The 17228-nt window shown below is 33.7% G+C and overlaps 1 protein-coding gene across 1 annotated transcript in view; it reads right to left on the bottom strand.

The window, feature by feature from the left end:
* The window catches only part of nahoda (DOMON-like domain-containing protein nahoda), a 314096-nt gene that overhangs the window by 71275 nt on the left and 225593 nt on the right, over positions 1-17228 (bottom strand). The window contains exon 3 of the mRNA XM_085942871.1: positions 2554-3157. Coding sequence (XP_085798997.1) covers positions 2554-2728 — 175 coding nt within the window. The 5' untranslated portion in view covers positions 2729-3157. The remainder of the gene's footprint in view (positions 1-2553; positions 3158-17228) is intronic.

Below are 17228 nucleotides of genomic sequence, written 5' to 3'. Positions count from 1 at the left end.
CATGGCCACAATATGTTATACGCAAAAATACAGGTATGGGCCGCACATTTATAGGTCTAAAAAAATTATATAATAATATTAAAGAACATTTATTTTTTTTATGTTAGCTCTTCAAGAAAAGAAAGAAACAAAGCAGATAGTTACGAACGGAATTGATTGTATTTGAAATCTCGATCTATTTAGATTAGATAGTCACAATGAATTATTGCTTCTAAGTAAATCGAATTGATTTTTGGCACGTAATGAAAAAAACACATCGAAATTGAGCACATTCAGTTTTACCGATGTCCTCTTAAAGTTTCTCGGAAATTCCTCAGACAGCCAGCATTGAAACTGGGCAAGACAAGACAGGTTGGTAGGTCATCACTGCATTGTATACTAATGAATCGGACACAAGGCGCATCTTTTTACGATTGGAAAATACCAATGTCTCACGGTGATAAATGGCTGCAAAAACATATTCTGTTACACTGAATGACATTGAATTAAAAGGTGAAATGATTCACTTTTACCAGAAATGAGTTTCAATAAAATTAAATTATTCGATTCGGATAGTGAGTCCATTACTATAAAAGCAAAAAAATAAACAAAACTTCCAAAAATAAACGACGGACGTGCAAAATTGTATGTGTTTTGACCACAGAACAGATTAATAAATAGAATTCAGATAGGCTATACCCAAATACACTACATTTTGAAGCAGGGGTTTGAATGTGTGAGTGTCCTACTAAAATGAACCACGCATTATAGACGTGCAATATTGTGTGTTGCAACCGTCAATACACTAATATTAAATGAGCGCCATTGCATAAACCGAGAGCAGTTACCAGTATTCGACGTATGACGTATTATTGACACGTGTTTAAGTTTATCCCATATTCTTCCGCACTCGAGATTGGTTGCCTGGTTCTCCACACCCGTTAGGTATTTCAGTTCAAATTATTTCTGAGTTCCCGAATAGTTTGACAGATGAATGAGAATGTTGGCAGGACGTGGTACTGTCACTTGGTATTTTTTTTAGTAGTTTAATAGAGCTTTAATTATTTTATTAACTTAACAGTATAAAGAATGAGACAATAATGTTTAATTAAATCATTTTTTCGTGATTGTAAATACGCAATAATATAATGCAAAGTAATTAAAAAGTGTGAGTCTTTTCCGCATAGAAATACGACTAACTCAGCTACTTAAATTGAATAGATTTGCCAAGATAAGTATTTTTCCGCGTTCTTATCTCGTGTCCTGTACCACTTTGATCGAAAAAAACTGCACAATAATATGACATTTATCACATATGTAAATACATATTATTATACTATAACTAGTAACTAAATCTAACTGTTGAACGTTTTTCTTGTGCCTAGTCCAGACTCCAGACCAAGACATATATTAGTATCCGCAAATAAATAAATAGTTTAATAAAATTCTTCGACAACGGTACCTTATTACCACAGCCATACTAATATACAGGTCGGGTTACTAAATAGTGCATTACGTTGGTAGTGCCGTATATTTCGCAGGATTTTTCATTATTTCTAAATTCAAATGCAATCCGGTAAGTGTACAGTTCGCCGTATATGAAAACTTTAAATTATTATTATTTTCGTTATTCTTAACGTTTTAGAAAGTGTTGTATTAAATATAATATATTTAATTTAATATGACAAGTATATTATCTTTACGAAATAAACACTTAATAAAAACAAAAACAATATTTGTGAAATTTTCATATAATAATTATAAATAAATAAACGGCACTACTATCGAAATGCACTATTCGGCACCTCAGCCTATATATAGTATGGCTCAGGTAATTAACTACTTTAATTTTGTATTAAGTGAGTGTGTATTACAGTAACTAAAGATGCCGACATGTGAAATCCAGATCGCAAAAACCTAAACAAATGAAAAAAATACACAACATTATGAACATTTTTATACTAATAAACTGTTATTCACAATATTTAAGAATGTTACATTCTTTAATTGAACATACATAATTTGAAAACACTTCTGAGAAATATAATTATAACCACTAGAAAAAATCTTTTTGAAAAAAATTCGACACCCAGCAGAATACGAATCCGTGCCTTCCGGGATTCGCGCCCATTTGCTCTGACCACTAAGCTATAATACGTGTTTTATATAAAAATTTGGAGTGATCGTGACACCGGTTAGTAATAAAGGCAATTAAAGTGTTTTCAAATTTATGTATTTTTAAACTACTTTAAAGCAGTGTATACACACAATTTATTTACTGATGCATATTAGGTACCTTATTCTGGTGTAGGCATTAAGACAAAGCTTTACAATCTGATTCAGTACCTAACTGCGTAGATATAATATATATTATGTATATTTACATTTATGTGATAAATGTTATAACATAATGACTGTTTTACTACCCGGATTTCTACGCTGCGGAATATCTCACCAACATCGCATATATTTGAATTTTCTCTTAAAATTCGATTAACACAAAACGAATAAAACTGTAGTGAATGGATACACTGTGTTTGATAAGAAGATTAAGTAATATTAAAATCAACTCACCCTTGGGCATTCCACACGGCGGTTTGGTCCTGGTATTATCCAGAAAGTCCAAATCGTACTTCCTGGCCGGGGGGAAGGTGAGCGCTACGTGAGCCTCCCCGTAGGACACCAGCCAACACGCTAACACTAAGAACGCAACGGGCAAACACGCCCGACACTGCCTGGGGGCGCACATTTTTGACACCGGAAAAATACTTCCACTCAAAATTCAGACGGTGCTGTCACGACGGCATGGGGCACTGCATTTGCTAACCAATCACAGGACGAGATGTAACACACTGCCAGATTAGGCTACTTGTCCACTAAATTATAAATAAAACACCCGCGAAAATAAACTTAGTAATATATTTTTTAAACACTATATTCACTGGCGGAAACTGTTTTTTTTTTAATTTTTAATTTATCACAATTAAATAAATAAAAATAAGTCACGTAATAACACTTATTAAGTTATCGTCGGCTAAATTATAATTCACTTTGAAACTGTATTTATTATTCGTAGAAATTTGATGTCGTAAGTTGTAAATTCTTGAGTGTTATGAAGTCGCACTTGTCCGGCGTGTCTCGCGGAGTGCCGGCGTGGAATAGGTGTTGCTCGGAGCACCTGTGGGCAGAAAATAAAAACATGTTTAGTACTAGATTTCATTATTCGGAGCTGGTGAATGTGCCAATAGTTCAAGGCCCGCCCGTAAGTTTGGCTAACCACCTTATGAACAGGGTTGGCACAATATTTTTATGTATATTTATTTTACCTATTTAGAACAAAAAAAAACAGAGTATGGAAGGCAGACCCGCTGGGCTACTTTAATAAGGAAAATAATACAGATACGAAACACACATAAAGTCGTATATATTTCTAACTACAACATTTAATATACCTAGTGAGTTTATTAGTACTATCATGGTTATTAATATTATAAATCGCGCAAATATCTACAAAATTATGAGCTTGTTCGAAACACTTTAAAAGGAATTCATAATACAATTTTGCAATATAGATAATATCTGCAAATCATTATGTTTATATGTAAGTATTATACAATATTTTCAGATTGTATATTATATATATGTAAAATGAAATCTTAATAAACTAAATTTTAATAATAAACTTAACCATAAAAATAATGTAATAATAATTTAACCTATGTACCAAATATGTGACGAATTCACATTTTTTTACAATTATTGTAAGTTTATCTTTGACATAAATTCTTTTTAATGTTTTCAGATACATATTTTTTAATTATTACAGTTGAAATTGTAAATTATCAAAAATAATTCTCAAATTGAAAGCAGCGTATTTTACAACGTTTTTATTAGCTCGTATTCTTGTTAGTCCGGTGGTTTTTTGTCCAGTACAAATCTTGCAATCGATTTTTAACTAACTTTCCGACTAGCTAGACATTTGAAACTTTTAGAATATATCAGAACACGATGCCAATGCATTATTTTAATACGTTTAGCCATCTTTAAGTAGAATTGAATTCATTTTCAGTTAATTCTGTTTTGTATGGAAAGTTATTTCAGAAAAATCCGTAAAATGTAAAAGACTATTATTGGTTGCTAAGAGGGCGGTCCTAGGAACTAAATTATTAATATATACGTGCGTTACTATGGAAATCACAATGAAATTTCGGTATTCTATATTTTTGTTTATTTGTTTTTTTTTTCTTCATATCAAGTACAAGTTTGAGCATATTGAGCATAATAATTCAACAGAAAATTTAAAAACGTTGTTCTTTTTATCTTGTAAATATTTAAACATAACTGTCATAAAAATTTACGCGGTGTAATATGCCCTCTCCTGTTTTATTAAAAATACCTTTATTATAAATGCTATAAAACATTTGATAAAACATATTCGTCAAAGATCTAGCATTTAACTTTCTTCGCATTGCTTGTTCTCACATAGGTTTGTATTTCGAGACGGTAGCGAGTAGGCAAGTACCCAATCCCACCGTTGCGGTAACCCTGCTCAGTGGTATGTGTAACTTTCACTTGGGCATAGCGAAATCAATATGTAATTATGTATTTTGTTTCCATTGTATTCTTATGGTGATTAACAATGGGGCCGCACCGTGATCAGCGAATCGTACAGGAGAAGATAATTGTCGCTGTTAGCAGTGAGAAACCCACGAAAACTGACAAACCGATTCGCCATACAAGTGTCTCGTTTTTATAATTGTCATTCTTACACTATTGTTATGTTATAATTTTTATCATTAGTCATCATGATTATTTGTCTTTTAACTGTCGCATTGTGCGATGCTAGAATCTGGAGAGAGTTGCAGCAATTATCTAAATGCAACATATCATCTAAAGCACTTTTCCTTTAAAACTAAAATCCAAAGTTTTTGACTGTATCCTATCAAACAGTTTTTGTAATTATGTTTGATTGCTTTTAACTATCGCAGTACCTATGATATGTTGTAATCTGGATGGATTATAGACCAGCGGGTCTATTCTATACAAAAGGCGACTATCGACCGCCAACCTGCTAACGTGATAATATGTTAGTAATTATTACATACATTTTGTATTGAAGTATTATAATTGTAACATCAGTCGAAACTGTCTCTCTCTCGCTCTCGCTCTCTCTCTCTATCGCTCATGCTCTAAATTTTAACACAGTCAAGGAGCATGCCATTAAAATATAGCATTTATTGCAATAATTAATACCAACTAATTGTAATTGTTACAATACGTGCTAATAATTCGATACAAACATACCCTAGTAAGCGGTTTTAGCGGACGAAAGCAGCCTTTTGTATAGAATAGACCCGCAGGTGTGGACAGATTTTTCGTATACATAATATGCGGAACGCACTCTGACAATTGATATGGGTTCTAGGGGTCACCAAGATATATAATATCGATGTTGTTAGGTTTAAAAGCCCACCAAAATATGTTCCGAGGTCTTCAATAAAACTAAGACCGAAGCACGGATCGATTGAAAATGCGGTAATTTTTACCATGCCATCAGCACGGTCGCATGACGGTTCGTCGCCTTTGGAAAAATGAAAATAGTCGGTAGTACAATATGTTAAAAATTATCGATTCTTGGCTTCGATTGCCTGAATTAGTAGATTGTAGCAATCCTACCAAAAAAAAATGTATTTCGTCAAGAAAACTTTACTTTATAAAATTACTTTTGTATAATATAAAAAATAATTCGCTTCATCGGCCACTCTTTTTCTTCTTACCAATCAATATTTAAATTTTCTTCAATTACTGGGGTGTATTCATAAACGGTATAAAAGTTACCACATCATCATAATGTTTTCATTTAAACACAGAATTTATATTATATATAAAACTGTAGAAGTTTTACCTAACTCTACAACAGACACGTTATTGTCTATGCTCATCCTTAGAGCATAGACAATGGCGAGTCGGAAATGACAGAGGTTACAAGGGCACTCAGCCTTTTTCCAAATCATCAAGTTACAAGAATCGGGATAAATCTTTACACTCAAAAACATAGTTTAATATAACTTCATGCTATCTGCCGTGTAAATACTACTAATGTATTTGTGCCATATAAACGATATAACCAACGCGTGTTTTCCTTCAACACTGCCCATACAATATCACATGTCACATACAAAAGCAACCTTCTGAATATAAAATAATAACGAGGGTAGTTGTTACTACTCCCCTTATAAAACATTACGAATGCAATTTGCTACAGTTATATTACTATGTCGATTTAGCCGCCGATGAAAAAGTAATTAGGAACACTAGCGTCACTAGATCTCTCAACTTTGTCGGCACGTGCCATATTTAATTTCATAAAATGAGCTCAATGTGTTTATGTCAAACAAATATTATTCCGATTAAAATAATGCACCAGGTCACAGATCTCATCGAGGCATTATTATATTGGTGACATTCATCATCATCATCAGCCGGGGTCAATCCACTGCTGGATGAAGGACTCCCCAAGTTTCTTCCAACTCTCTCGGTCCTGTGTCGTTCGCTGCCACGTATTTCCGCCGAACTTTACCAGTTCGTCAATCTAGCGGCTTTTAGGGCGACCCTGTGGCCGTTTCGTGCTCCTTGGGTACTACTGGATGACGGTATTTGTCCAGCGGCCGTCCTTTCGGCGAGCAACATGCCCCGCCCATCTCCATTTCAGCTGTTTGGCAACGTCTATTACAACGCGTACTCCTGTCTGCTTCCTAACCCATTCGTTTCTCTCACGGTCCTTTCGCGTGATGCCCAACATACTGTTATACTTTCACAAGACCCGAAAGACCTCCAAGGTAGAATGCAAGAACTCGCGGATGTCAGTCAAACGGTCGGCCTAAAGATAATCGTCTCAAAGACAAAAGTGATGAGGAACTGTTTTTCGGACCCTGCGATTATCTGTATTAATGGCACCCAACTCGAGCAAGTCAGCAGCTACGTCTATCTCGGACAGCAGGTGTCCATAGACGGAAGCATGCACGATGAAATTGCTCGAAGAACAAAGCTGGAATGGAGTGCTTTCGGACGTCTGGATAGTATCTTCAAGAGTGACCTAGGTGGACCGTACGACGTGGACCCTCAACACGAGAGATGTCCAAAGGCTAAGAGTCGCACAGCGAGGCATGGAGAGGTGTATTGGTGACATTATGTTACCAATAATATTATATTTAAGGGGATTTGGTACACAAAACTATTTTCAAACGACATAGTTACTGTAAAATCTTAATGATGGATTCTCACACATAAAAATAAACTATGTGATTAACATACCAAATACGACACAAAACCACTTAGTAACATCAATATTAACTGCTTTAAAGGAAAGCTCAAATTTGTCTTCATTAACCTAATTAGAGGCTGTGGGAGAGAAGAGAATTTCTTGAAAGATAAGAGATGATCAGAAAAGGTGGATGACCCATGTAGGTATATATTCGACACGTGTTTTGTGTTATATCAATGCTTGTAAGAGAAGTTATGTCAAACATAATGCATTGCCCAAACTAAAATTATGCCAAACAGAATTGTCAGAATGATAATTATTGTACATAATCAAACTACAATATTGATTATTGAGGACATCGGTGGCATAATTATCTAACTGTAAAAATATGATCTTAAGGGGGGACATGCTCGTCGAAGGTCAAAATTGAGTATTTATTGTATTTTCAAACCATGATCCTGGACACTCCTTAAACGTTGTAGATAATCTATTTATATAATTTTGAAGCCGTATTATCCTTTATAGTTATTTTAAACATTTGATGACTGCATAAAGTATTTTTGTTACATAAAATAGTATTCTTTTAAACCTATCGCTCTAATGTTTTAGAATATAGTCATAATTCGGTACATAACTGTGCAGTGGTGTTAAGATTTTTTACGTTTATTAATTTTTAAACACATTTATGAAGCCATTAGTATAATTTATTACGAGATATTTTTTGTAAAATATTCACGATAAAAAATTATATTGATAATCTCTGTGATCCCAAATTTGACAAGAATTAGGCATTTTATTATTCAAAAAATCGGCAAGATTAACACATTTGAAGATGATTCTAAAGATACTTATTATAAGCTATGTCTTTGACCATTCAAGTGTGATAAACATCTTATGAATAATGATTGCTTTATAATAATTATTGACCTAAGAATAAGGTAGTGTTTTTTTGAAATACGCCATTTCTTTTGTCGTTCCCCAGTGGTTAAGCTACAACATACGCCCGTAGCCATAAATTGACAAACTATAATTGAAGTAGGGAGTAAAATGATACTAACGCGCGTGTTTGAACATGTACCGTTAAAAAAAAAATAAAAAAAAATTCGGTTAGGTACATGTTCAAACACGCGCGTTAACATAATTTTACTCCCTACTTTAATTATAGTTTGTCAATTTATGGCTACGGCCGTATGTTGTAGCTTAACTACTAGGGAATGACAAAAGAAATAGCGTATTTCAAAAAAACACTACCTTATTCTTAGGTCAATAATTATTATAAAGCAATCATTATTCATAAGATGTTTATCAGACTTGAATGGTCAAAAACATAGCTTATAGTAAGTATCTTTAGAATCATCTTCAAATGTGTTAATCTTGCCGATTTTTTAAATAATAAAATGCCTAATTCTTGTCAAATTTGGGATCACAGAGATTATCAATATAATTTTTTATCGTGAATATTTTACAAAAATTATCTCATAATAAATTATACTAATGGTTTTATAAATGCGTTTAAAAATTAATAAACGTAAAAAATCTTAACACCACTGCACAGTTATGTACCGAAATATGACTATATTCTAAAACATTAGAGCGAGAGGTTTAAAAGAATACTATTTTATGTAACAAAAATACTTTATGCAGTCATCAAATGTTTAAAATAACTATAAAGGATAATAAGGCTTCAAAATTATATAAATAGATTATCTACAACGTTTAAGGAGTGTCCAGGATCATGGTTTGAAAATACAATAAAAACTCAATTTTGACCTTTGACGAGCATGTCCCCCCTTAAGAAAATATCGCTAAAAGTAACGAAAGACATTAAAGATTATGATGTCACCAAGGCCTTACAAAAGTTTTTTAATGTAGTCAAAGTATGGAAGATGTTATAATATTAAGAATAAAAAACATACTTAAAATACCTACTTCATGGAACTTCTAATTGATTTCAGGTTTTGCACTATTCCATTCAACTATTTTTTGGGATCCAGTTATCTCCTTTCGGCATCTTCGGGATTGCAATACCGCTATTTCAGTATTTTTCGATACCGAAAAACCGGTTTTAAAAATCAGATAATACCGATATAGTCGGTATTGAAAGTGGAAACAAAATGTATTAATTAACGTAAAGGATTAATATGATTGTATTTTTTGTCAGGTTTCGCTATGTCTGGTTTACTTTCGTTGCCCTTCAACGCCCTTGGAGACCAGTAATGGCACATTCTATCGAATATTAATATTTTAAAGGGGTTTATATTAAATATATATTTATTGATAGATCTTCTATTTATTAGCTTAAGTTTTATAAGTATTTAATTAATAAATAGATTTCATAAAAATAAATGTTTTATTTTTCACCGTTAAATATCACCGTTCTGTTTTGTCCGGTTACCGTCATCATGCCAACATCCCGGTGGTAACCGGACAAACCGAACGTGACAAAACAAAACAGAACATGACAAACTGAACACGACAAAACAGAACGGTAACAAAACAGAACAGTGGCAGATTCCTTTAGCTAGGTACACATATTTTACACAGCCGATTCGATTTAAGCCCTGGATCCAGTAACACTAATACTATTCCTAAAGCGTCGATGACATTGAGCTTCTTTACCAGCTACAAGCCGGCGAATTTACAATCTGCTTGTAAACTCACCCAGTGTCATCATCGAAGAAGCTAACAAGCAGATTGTAAACAATCTACCGAGAAAAGTTGAAAGCCGGCCTACTTTACTCGCTACTCGCTGGCATGTGGGCCGATCTGCGTCTGCGCAGTAGAGCGATAGTAGCGAACGTGCCGGTAAAAAAACGAACTACTCGATACGTCCTGTCAAATAGTACCAAACATGACGTTTTCAACTCACTAGCTTATTGGCTTCTGAGCGAATGGAAAGTTTTGTGTGTCATCATCACAATCGCACTAACTGACTCGCCGACTAGCAGCTTGTAAAGTAGCTCAATGTCAACGACGCTTTAGTTATAGTAGGAGGTGTAACAGGGAGGTCACTAAAAGTATTATCAAGTCACTTTAAAATATTTTTTCTAATGCTTGATTATACGATATTACTGGAATAGCAATAATTTGTCAATTGAATAATATATATAGATATATTACATACCATATGAAATATACCCGTATAAGATATGCGACAAGTCAGGTGTTTAACATGGCCATAGATAAAAGAAAGGAGCCGTCAACTTTGTGACGAAACTGTATCCAAAAGGGAAATAAGTACGCCGGCTATAAGCGCGGAAAAAATCTCGTTGAAATTTACGGAACGTGCCTAACCATTTTTATTTAACCAGCTGTAGACAGGTGTCTGTATAATATTTTTTGTTGATTATTACGTTAAAAATAAAGATTTTTGACTATGACGATAATATTCTGTGTAATGTTTAAACATGATGGTGTCCCCCTCCGTTTACAAAATACCTAAATGGGGCGGTCGGTAAGGTGGGAGATGGCACAAAACTCTTGTTTTTGTGATACTCTTGTTTGCATGGCCCCCACATCCTAAAGTGGACCCCCAAGCCAGGATCTTTGGCGGGCCCCCTACATATCGCTATGGTTAAAAGCAGCCTGACGCTCCATACTAGTGTTTCCTAAATTGTTGCTCGAGATCAAATAAAATTCAGTGTATTTTTAGCGATTTTTTAACACATCGAATTAAGGAGTTGTCGAGTATCAACACATAACAACCAAAAATTGCATCGCACAATCATATATTTTAGAATGGTAATAACCTCGAAGCTAAACAGCGCCGTAGGCGACTTTTTTACGATTAGAGCATATTTCACATATCTGATCGACCCGCACGCCGGGCCCTGAGGCTAGATCCCTGTCAGCCCCACTCTTGTGAGGGCCATGATTGTTTGAGAGGATTTGTGATTATTAATATTCTATGTGGTGTATTTGGCTGTCTACTTATGTACAATAATTAATTGTTAATCTATCTTTTCAGAAACAATAGTTACACATGTTTAGATACAGCGCTCGAAAAGGAAAAGTTAATGAACCGGAGCGCTCGATAATTTTCTAAAGATATTAACATAGTTATGATTTCTTTGTGTATTTTATAAAAATAAGCGTGTTAGATTTTTTTGTTATATGGCCTATCTAGCTCAGACGGTCAAATTATTTTTCCCACGAGACGGAGCGATAGTTTTACCGATTTCACGAACCGGAACAGCGCTCCGGTCCATTTCGAGCCCTGGGTGTGTTTACAAAATAGTTTAAATCGCATTTCGTATTGCGTATTCATTGCCATCTTTGCGCTTTTATCGCCGACAACTGTCAAGCATATCAACACAATTTTGGATTCAGTCAATCAGTGAATTAGATACATGATTATATGTGCAGATTTTGCCAAAATAAGCCTTGAATATCTGCTTAAATTTATATGACCGCATAATATATAATTAAATTCGTCTTTATTTTGACATTTCACACATCTCATATATTGCCGTGTCAAAGAAGACATTTGAATATAAAATTTACTCATAATATCTATGTAAAGATACTCCTTCGTCAATTGTATTTAGGATTTATTAATTTTAGAATGAATGATCATGAAATACGTAGGTAGCAATAGCGAAGGGTGGAGGTAGGCTGTTAAGATCCGACACAAATACTGCACACAAAAATCGGTCAGCTATTTGTTTTTATTAAACTATGACTACAATAATTTACAAATGATATTGGTTAGTTTATAAAAATCAACTAAACCTGCCTAAATCAAACTATAATAGTTTTGGTATAGTATGGGCGATCCGACAAAATGGTACAAACTTTTTCATTCATTCGTTGAATTAAAAATACATATTACACATGGCGTTGTGACACGGCCCCAAAATGTAGGCCCTCAGCCGGCATTTTTTCCTTAATAAATTAGTGACGTCACAACTTTTCGATCCGACCGTGAATGTCGATTTTACTTGCAAAATACGTGCCTAATCTCTAAACAAAGCTATAGTTATTGTGTATTGAGTCCCGTAGTGCAGTCTGAGTGACTTATAGCCCCTCAGAATGAACTACGGATGAATTCTCTTTCAAGGGGACCAAATGGTCTTATAAGGTGAAATGTAAGTAATTGAAATGTATAGGATTAAGGTTAAAAATAGATAATAAATTGTAAACGACTTATGGGATATCATTTGCTAAACATTGTAAATAAATGTTCATTTGTATTTAATCTGATTTTGAATTATATAAAAATAAATTTTATTTTTTCTAAATTGAGTCGCGATGTTTTCGCCGCGGCCAAAGTAAAATAACTTAAATAAATAAATTATGATATCAAATATTGTCGTATTTAAAATCTAATGATTAAGTTTTGTAAGTACTGATTACGCACACTTAATTTAAATAACAAATTAATATTTCGAATTATAATAAAAAGGGTACCAATTTAAGTACCTACTTTTGTAAAAGTTAAATGAAGGAATTTCGAAAATAGAAATTCTGACAATGTAAGTCTAAGGACTCGGTTGCTCTCTTAATTTACGAATAAAAATTATTCTTTAGATCTGTCAATTAACCTCGACAGATCAATATTAAATTACCCAAAGTAGGTAATTTTCAAACTTAATAAATGAAGGCTTGTCATAGAAATTTTGATTGAAACTAATGTTATACCTTTAAGTTGAAGTGTTCTATAAATATAATTGAATAAATTTTAACCGCAACCCTTTCCGATCATCCATAATTAGCCCGCAAAAGTTCTGCATAAAAGAAACGGACAAGTTTGTTTTTCTGCCATTCTCTTTGCAAATACGTAGCCAGTCGGTAGTCTTAATGATTCACGCCTCTGTTACGTATTATTTTTAGCGAAAATATTTTCATTTTTCTTTTCCGTTAGCTCGATAAATGAACTAACAGATATTTGGACAATTTGTGCCAAAAGCCCTATAAGGACTTTCACGATTGTTATCAAACTTGTACCGCCTATAGGTATTAATTAATTATATATTTTTATTCTATTGAATGTTCATAATTTTCCGGAAAAGCCGGGAAATAAACGACTTTTCTGTGATTGGTCCAAAACTTTGGCCATTAGCTCTGAGGAGGAGGTAGAACGATCTCCCATTGGTCCATATTTCGAATGACGTCAAAATCTCGAGTTTTTCCCGCTGTGAATCTATATAACGGCCTGTATTTTATGTACCGTTAGTAGTCGATCTTCTCATATCACCGTGAGGTTGTGCCCGAGGGTGCACCAAATTCACATAGTTTTAATTATTTTCGCGAAGATTATTCCCGACGCGTCACGAGTTGATACGTCATCGCAGCCGACACGTGTTCGGGCTGTCAGTTGATAACGTGAATAATAGGGTGTTCATCCAAAATTTTCGAATGCGATTTTACGCCAGGTATATAATACGCCCGTATAATTGCGTTCATCCAAATTTTGTATATAAGCATCTCGCCGAATCCGTACACCGAATGCCCCTCTACCATAAGTTGAGCGAACCGATTGCTAAATTTGTCAGAGTCGATGTTTGACAGATCAACTGACAGCCCGCGTTTGTTGATAATTGTCATACCTAGGTACTTGTTTTCTTCCGTATTTCATTATGATTCAGTGAATTATTTTGATTATTGTCTAATGGTATTATCTATTTTACAATTGATCCTATAATTGGTGCTTCATTTTATTCAATCATGAATGCTTTATTTATAGGTACTAAACTTTGCTTTCGTAGATGAAGCTAATCTAGCGCAGATTCATGAAAATCAAATAAATATAATACAATATTTTTAACAACACAATTCACATCATGCTGGAATCGATTTATGCATAATAATTATAGGGTAGGTAGGCATACTATCACGATAGGTAACCATTTCCTTTCATTTGTTTATATTGTAATGATTATATTTATTTTTAATAACGTTTATTCGGCATTCGGATTATCCGGCCATAATGTACATAGTATTAATCGAAAAATAAAAGAAATAATATAAAATTATGTAATAGCGACAATGACATTAATGTCATTGAATAGCGAGTTCAAAATATGTGGACTACTAGGGCTACCTAGCGGCAAAATGTGAAAAAATATCGTTTGTTTGACAGTTAAGTGCACATAGACATCAAAAACTGACCATAGAGAAAAAATATGTTTCTGTTTTAATATAAGGAATACTTGTTTTACATAGACGTGCATATACAAACACCGTTATTTGAATGCAGCATACTGTGAGCATAATAGAACACCGCGGCAACCGAGTATACAAAGCCGAAGACAAGTCAGTGAACACTCGACAAGTTTTATTGCGGCAATAAACGGTTCCGGCGTAAGGTGAGACCGTCATAAACCATTCGGTTTTGCTAATTCCATGGATAGCCTATAATACTGCGACGCGTCATCGTTCGCGAAGTTATTTCCGCGATAAATATTTTTTTTTTTTGAAAGAGCATAGCTCTTCAAAGTTTACGGTCGGCGACTCATAGTTATAAGGTGTGATCGTACATAAATTAAATATAAGAGAATTATAATTAATTAACTTTATTTAATAATTAATTTAAATAAGTTTTATAAAATAATTATGCAATTATTTGAAATTAAAATTAAAGTGTATAATTGTTAATAAACAATTAAATAAAAGGAAGATAAATTTACTATTGCAAATAATTTAATAAATAATTTAAACTGAATTACTACAAGGAGTTTTATTTTGAAAATAATCTACGAAGTATTTTACGGAAAACATCTGATCTGAAAATAGTGACAGGTGGTCAGCTGTCTTTGACATTTACGTAAATATTTACGAAAATAAATTCAAACTAAAAGTTAATTGGATAATTAATAACCTTGACGTCTACCTATTATTAGGTGGCGATTCTAAATAATATAAAGTTAAATAATATCGATCAAGTGTATTCCAAAAGTGTCAATCAAGAACTTTAGTTGATCACCCTCTCCCCGAATAGTATCGAGCTAGCTAAACAAAGGTTCTTGATCGGTCCGAGGGCAGGACCGGTTGTAGATAAAGTACCTTTGAGACTATTCCCGGACCGGGGTGAACGTCAGTTGGTTAGTTTTTTTAAATTCACCAAGCCTTGTTAAGCCAAACCATAATATATAAAAAATCTTACATAATCCATCGATAAATATCAAAAAATATGTATGATTTTATGGCATAATTTTAGATAGATGAATATTTTTTAACTATTGTTTATTATGGCTTGGTTTCGCAGGGTTTTATTGAATTTTAAAAGCTTACCAACAACATGTGTAAATTGTAGTAAGACTACGTCCAATGAAAACAAATACGTATTACTGAAAAAAAAATCTATGCATTATTTTATGTCGGATCTTAACAGCCTACCTCCACCCTTCGTCACTGGTAGGTAGATTATGTTAACAAAGCAACATACTTCAAATAGATCGCGAACCGCCATTTTGTTTTTAGTGCTGCCAATAGAATAAAAAAATAATGCACTTATTACCAATACAACCACACGTATAATCGTTCGATTTGGAAATAGAACTGACTTTAAAACTCACAATACGAAATGCGTATAAGACTCCTGTCTAGCAAGTCAAAGCGAGTCAAAATTATATGCATAAAATATTATAATTTTAACGTATAAATAATAATAGACATAGTGTGTTATTGTATGCACACTACGTTTGATTTGAACCAATGGTGCATTGTGCTTTCGGTACACAACTCAAGATATATTTTTTTTGTTATCCAATCAAAAAGAACCTGTCGATCCGGAGTGACTGGGCGTTTTTGTTGTTGGCCGTTGTGATGATGATGCCGTGTATTTAGATTGTGTATAATTTTCACCTTAGAAGTTGCCTCGGAGTCAATGGCATTGAAGCATTTAATTCTAAGTTATTTGTTATTGCAGTGTTGCCAAGTTTCGTCGACAACAATTATTGTACGACACTTGGGGTAAGAAAAGGAAAACAACAGACATAAAAAATGACACCTAAATACATCCCCTTAACGAGAAAAAAACACCACCCCCGTCTGTCGTGTGTGGAAAAAATATGACACCATTTTTAATTCTGCCAGTGAAAAGTCGTCAGTGAAATTCAAAAGTTTACTCCCAAGAAAAATTTGTGCTTTTTTTTAGCTTGGTCGAGATTTTTTTTTAATTTGTTACTAAACACATCGACAAAGTTAATAGATTACTAGAGTTGCCACTTCATAACTTTGCACTCCTGCTCTAGAGTGGCCATGATGTAATATTATTTATTTATTACCATATATATTAATACAAGTGAATATCGTTTGATCTAATTGTATGCAGTGTATTATACACAAAGCGTATCAGTGTAGTAAACAGAGCAAAGTTTTGAAGCGTATACTATACTATCCACATTTACGTATAGAAACGGCCGCAGTGACGTCCCTGGGCAAAGTGCCGCCCTTAAGCAAAATTGGAATGCTGTGCACTTTAATTTTTAGTTTCAAACAGTCTGAAAAATCGTTAGGTTAGGTTAGGTTCTTACCTACTTTACTATATATTTTCGGCCGTCTTAAAGACACAAATACATCAAAAATCTTTAAATAATTAACACATACACCATCTACTGACAATTATATCAATTCCATGAAACATACTCTTAAAAAGTAGTGTTTTAGGGAACACAGAGGTCTGTGGCATTGACATGTTTGGAGGCATCGTCATAAAAATATTGCTTGTGCGACAATTGTATTACAATGGGTATTATAATACAACAATAATAGTGTTGTCAGGATCTTTTATGAGTTGATCATTATTTAACGTGAAAACCACCACTGCTCTCAAAGTTATAGCTAATATTAATTTGTATTCGTTCTTTCCGCCATGGCCCCCACATCCTGAAGCGGGCCCCCAGGCTAGGATCTTTGGTGAGCCCAAATGGTGTACGCGATAAAATTAATGTGTATATTTAGTGTTTTTTTGTATATTATAATACATCCATTTGAATCATGGAGTTGTCGAGAATTGTATCGTACAACCACATAATTTTCAGGA

This window comes from Rhyacophila brunnea, unplaced genomic scaffold, assembly GCF_057557595.1.
Source record: "Rhyacophila brunnea isolate RB1 unplaced genomic scaffold, BYU_Rbru_1.0 scaffold_15, whole genome shotgun sequence".
In the NCBI taxonomy this organism is placed as follows: domain Eukaryota; kingdom Metazoa; phylum Arthropoda; class Insecta; order Trichoptera; family Rhyacophilidae; genus Rhyacophila; species Rhyacophila brunnea.
This window is presented reverse-complemented; position numbering and strand designations above follow the sequence as displayed.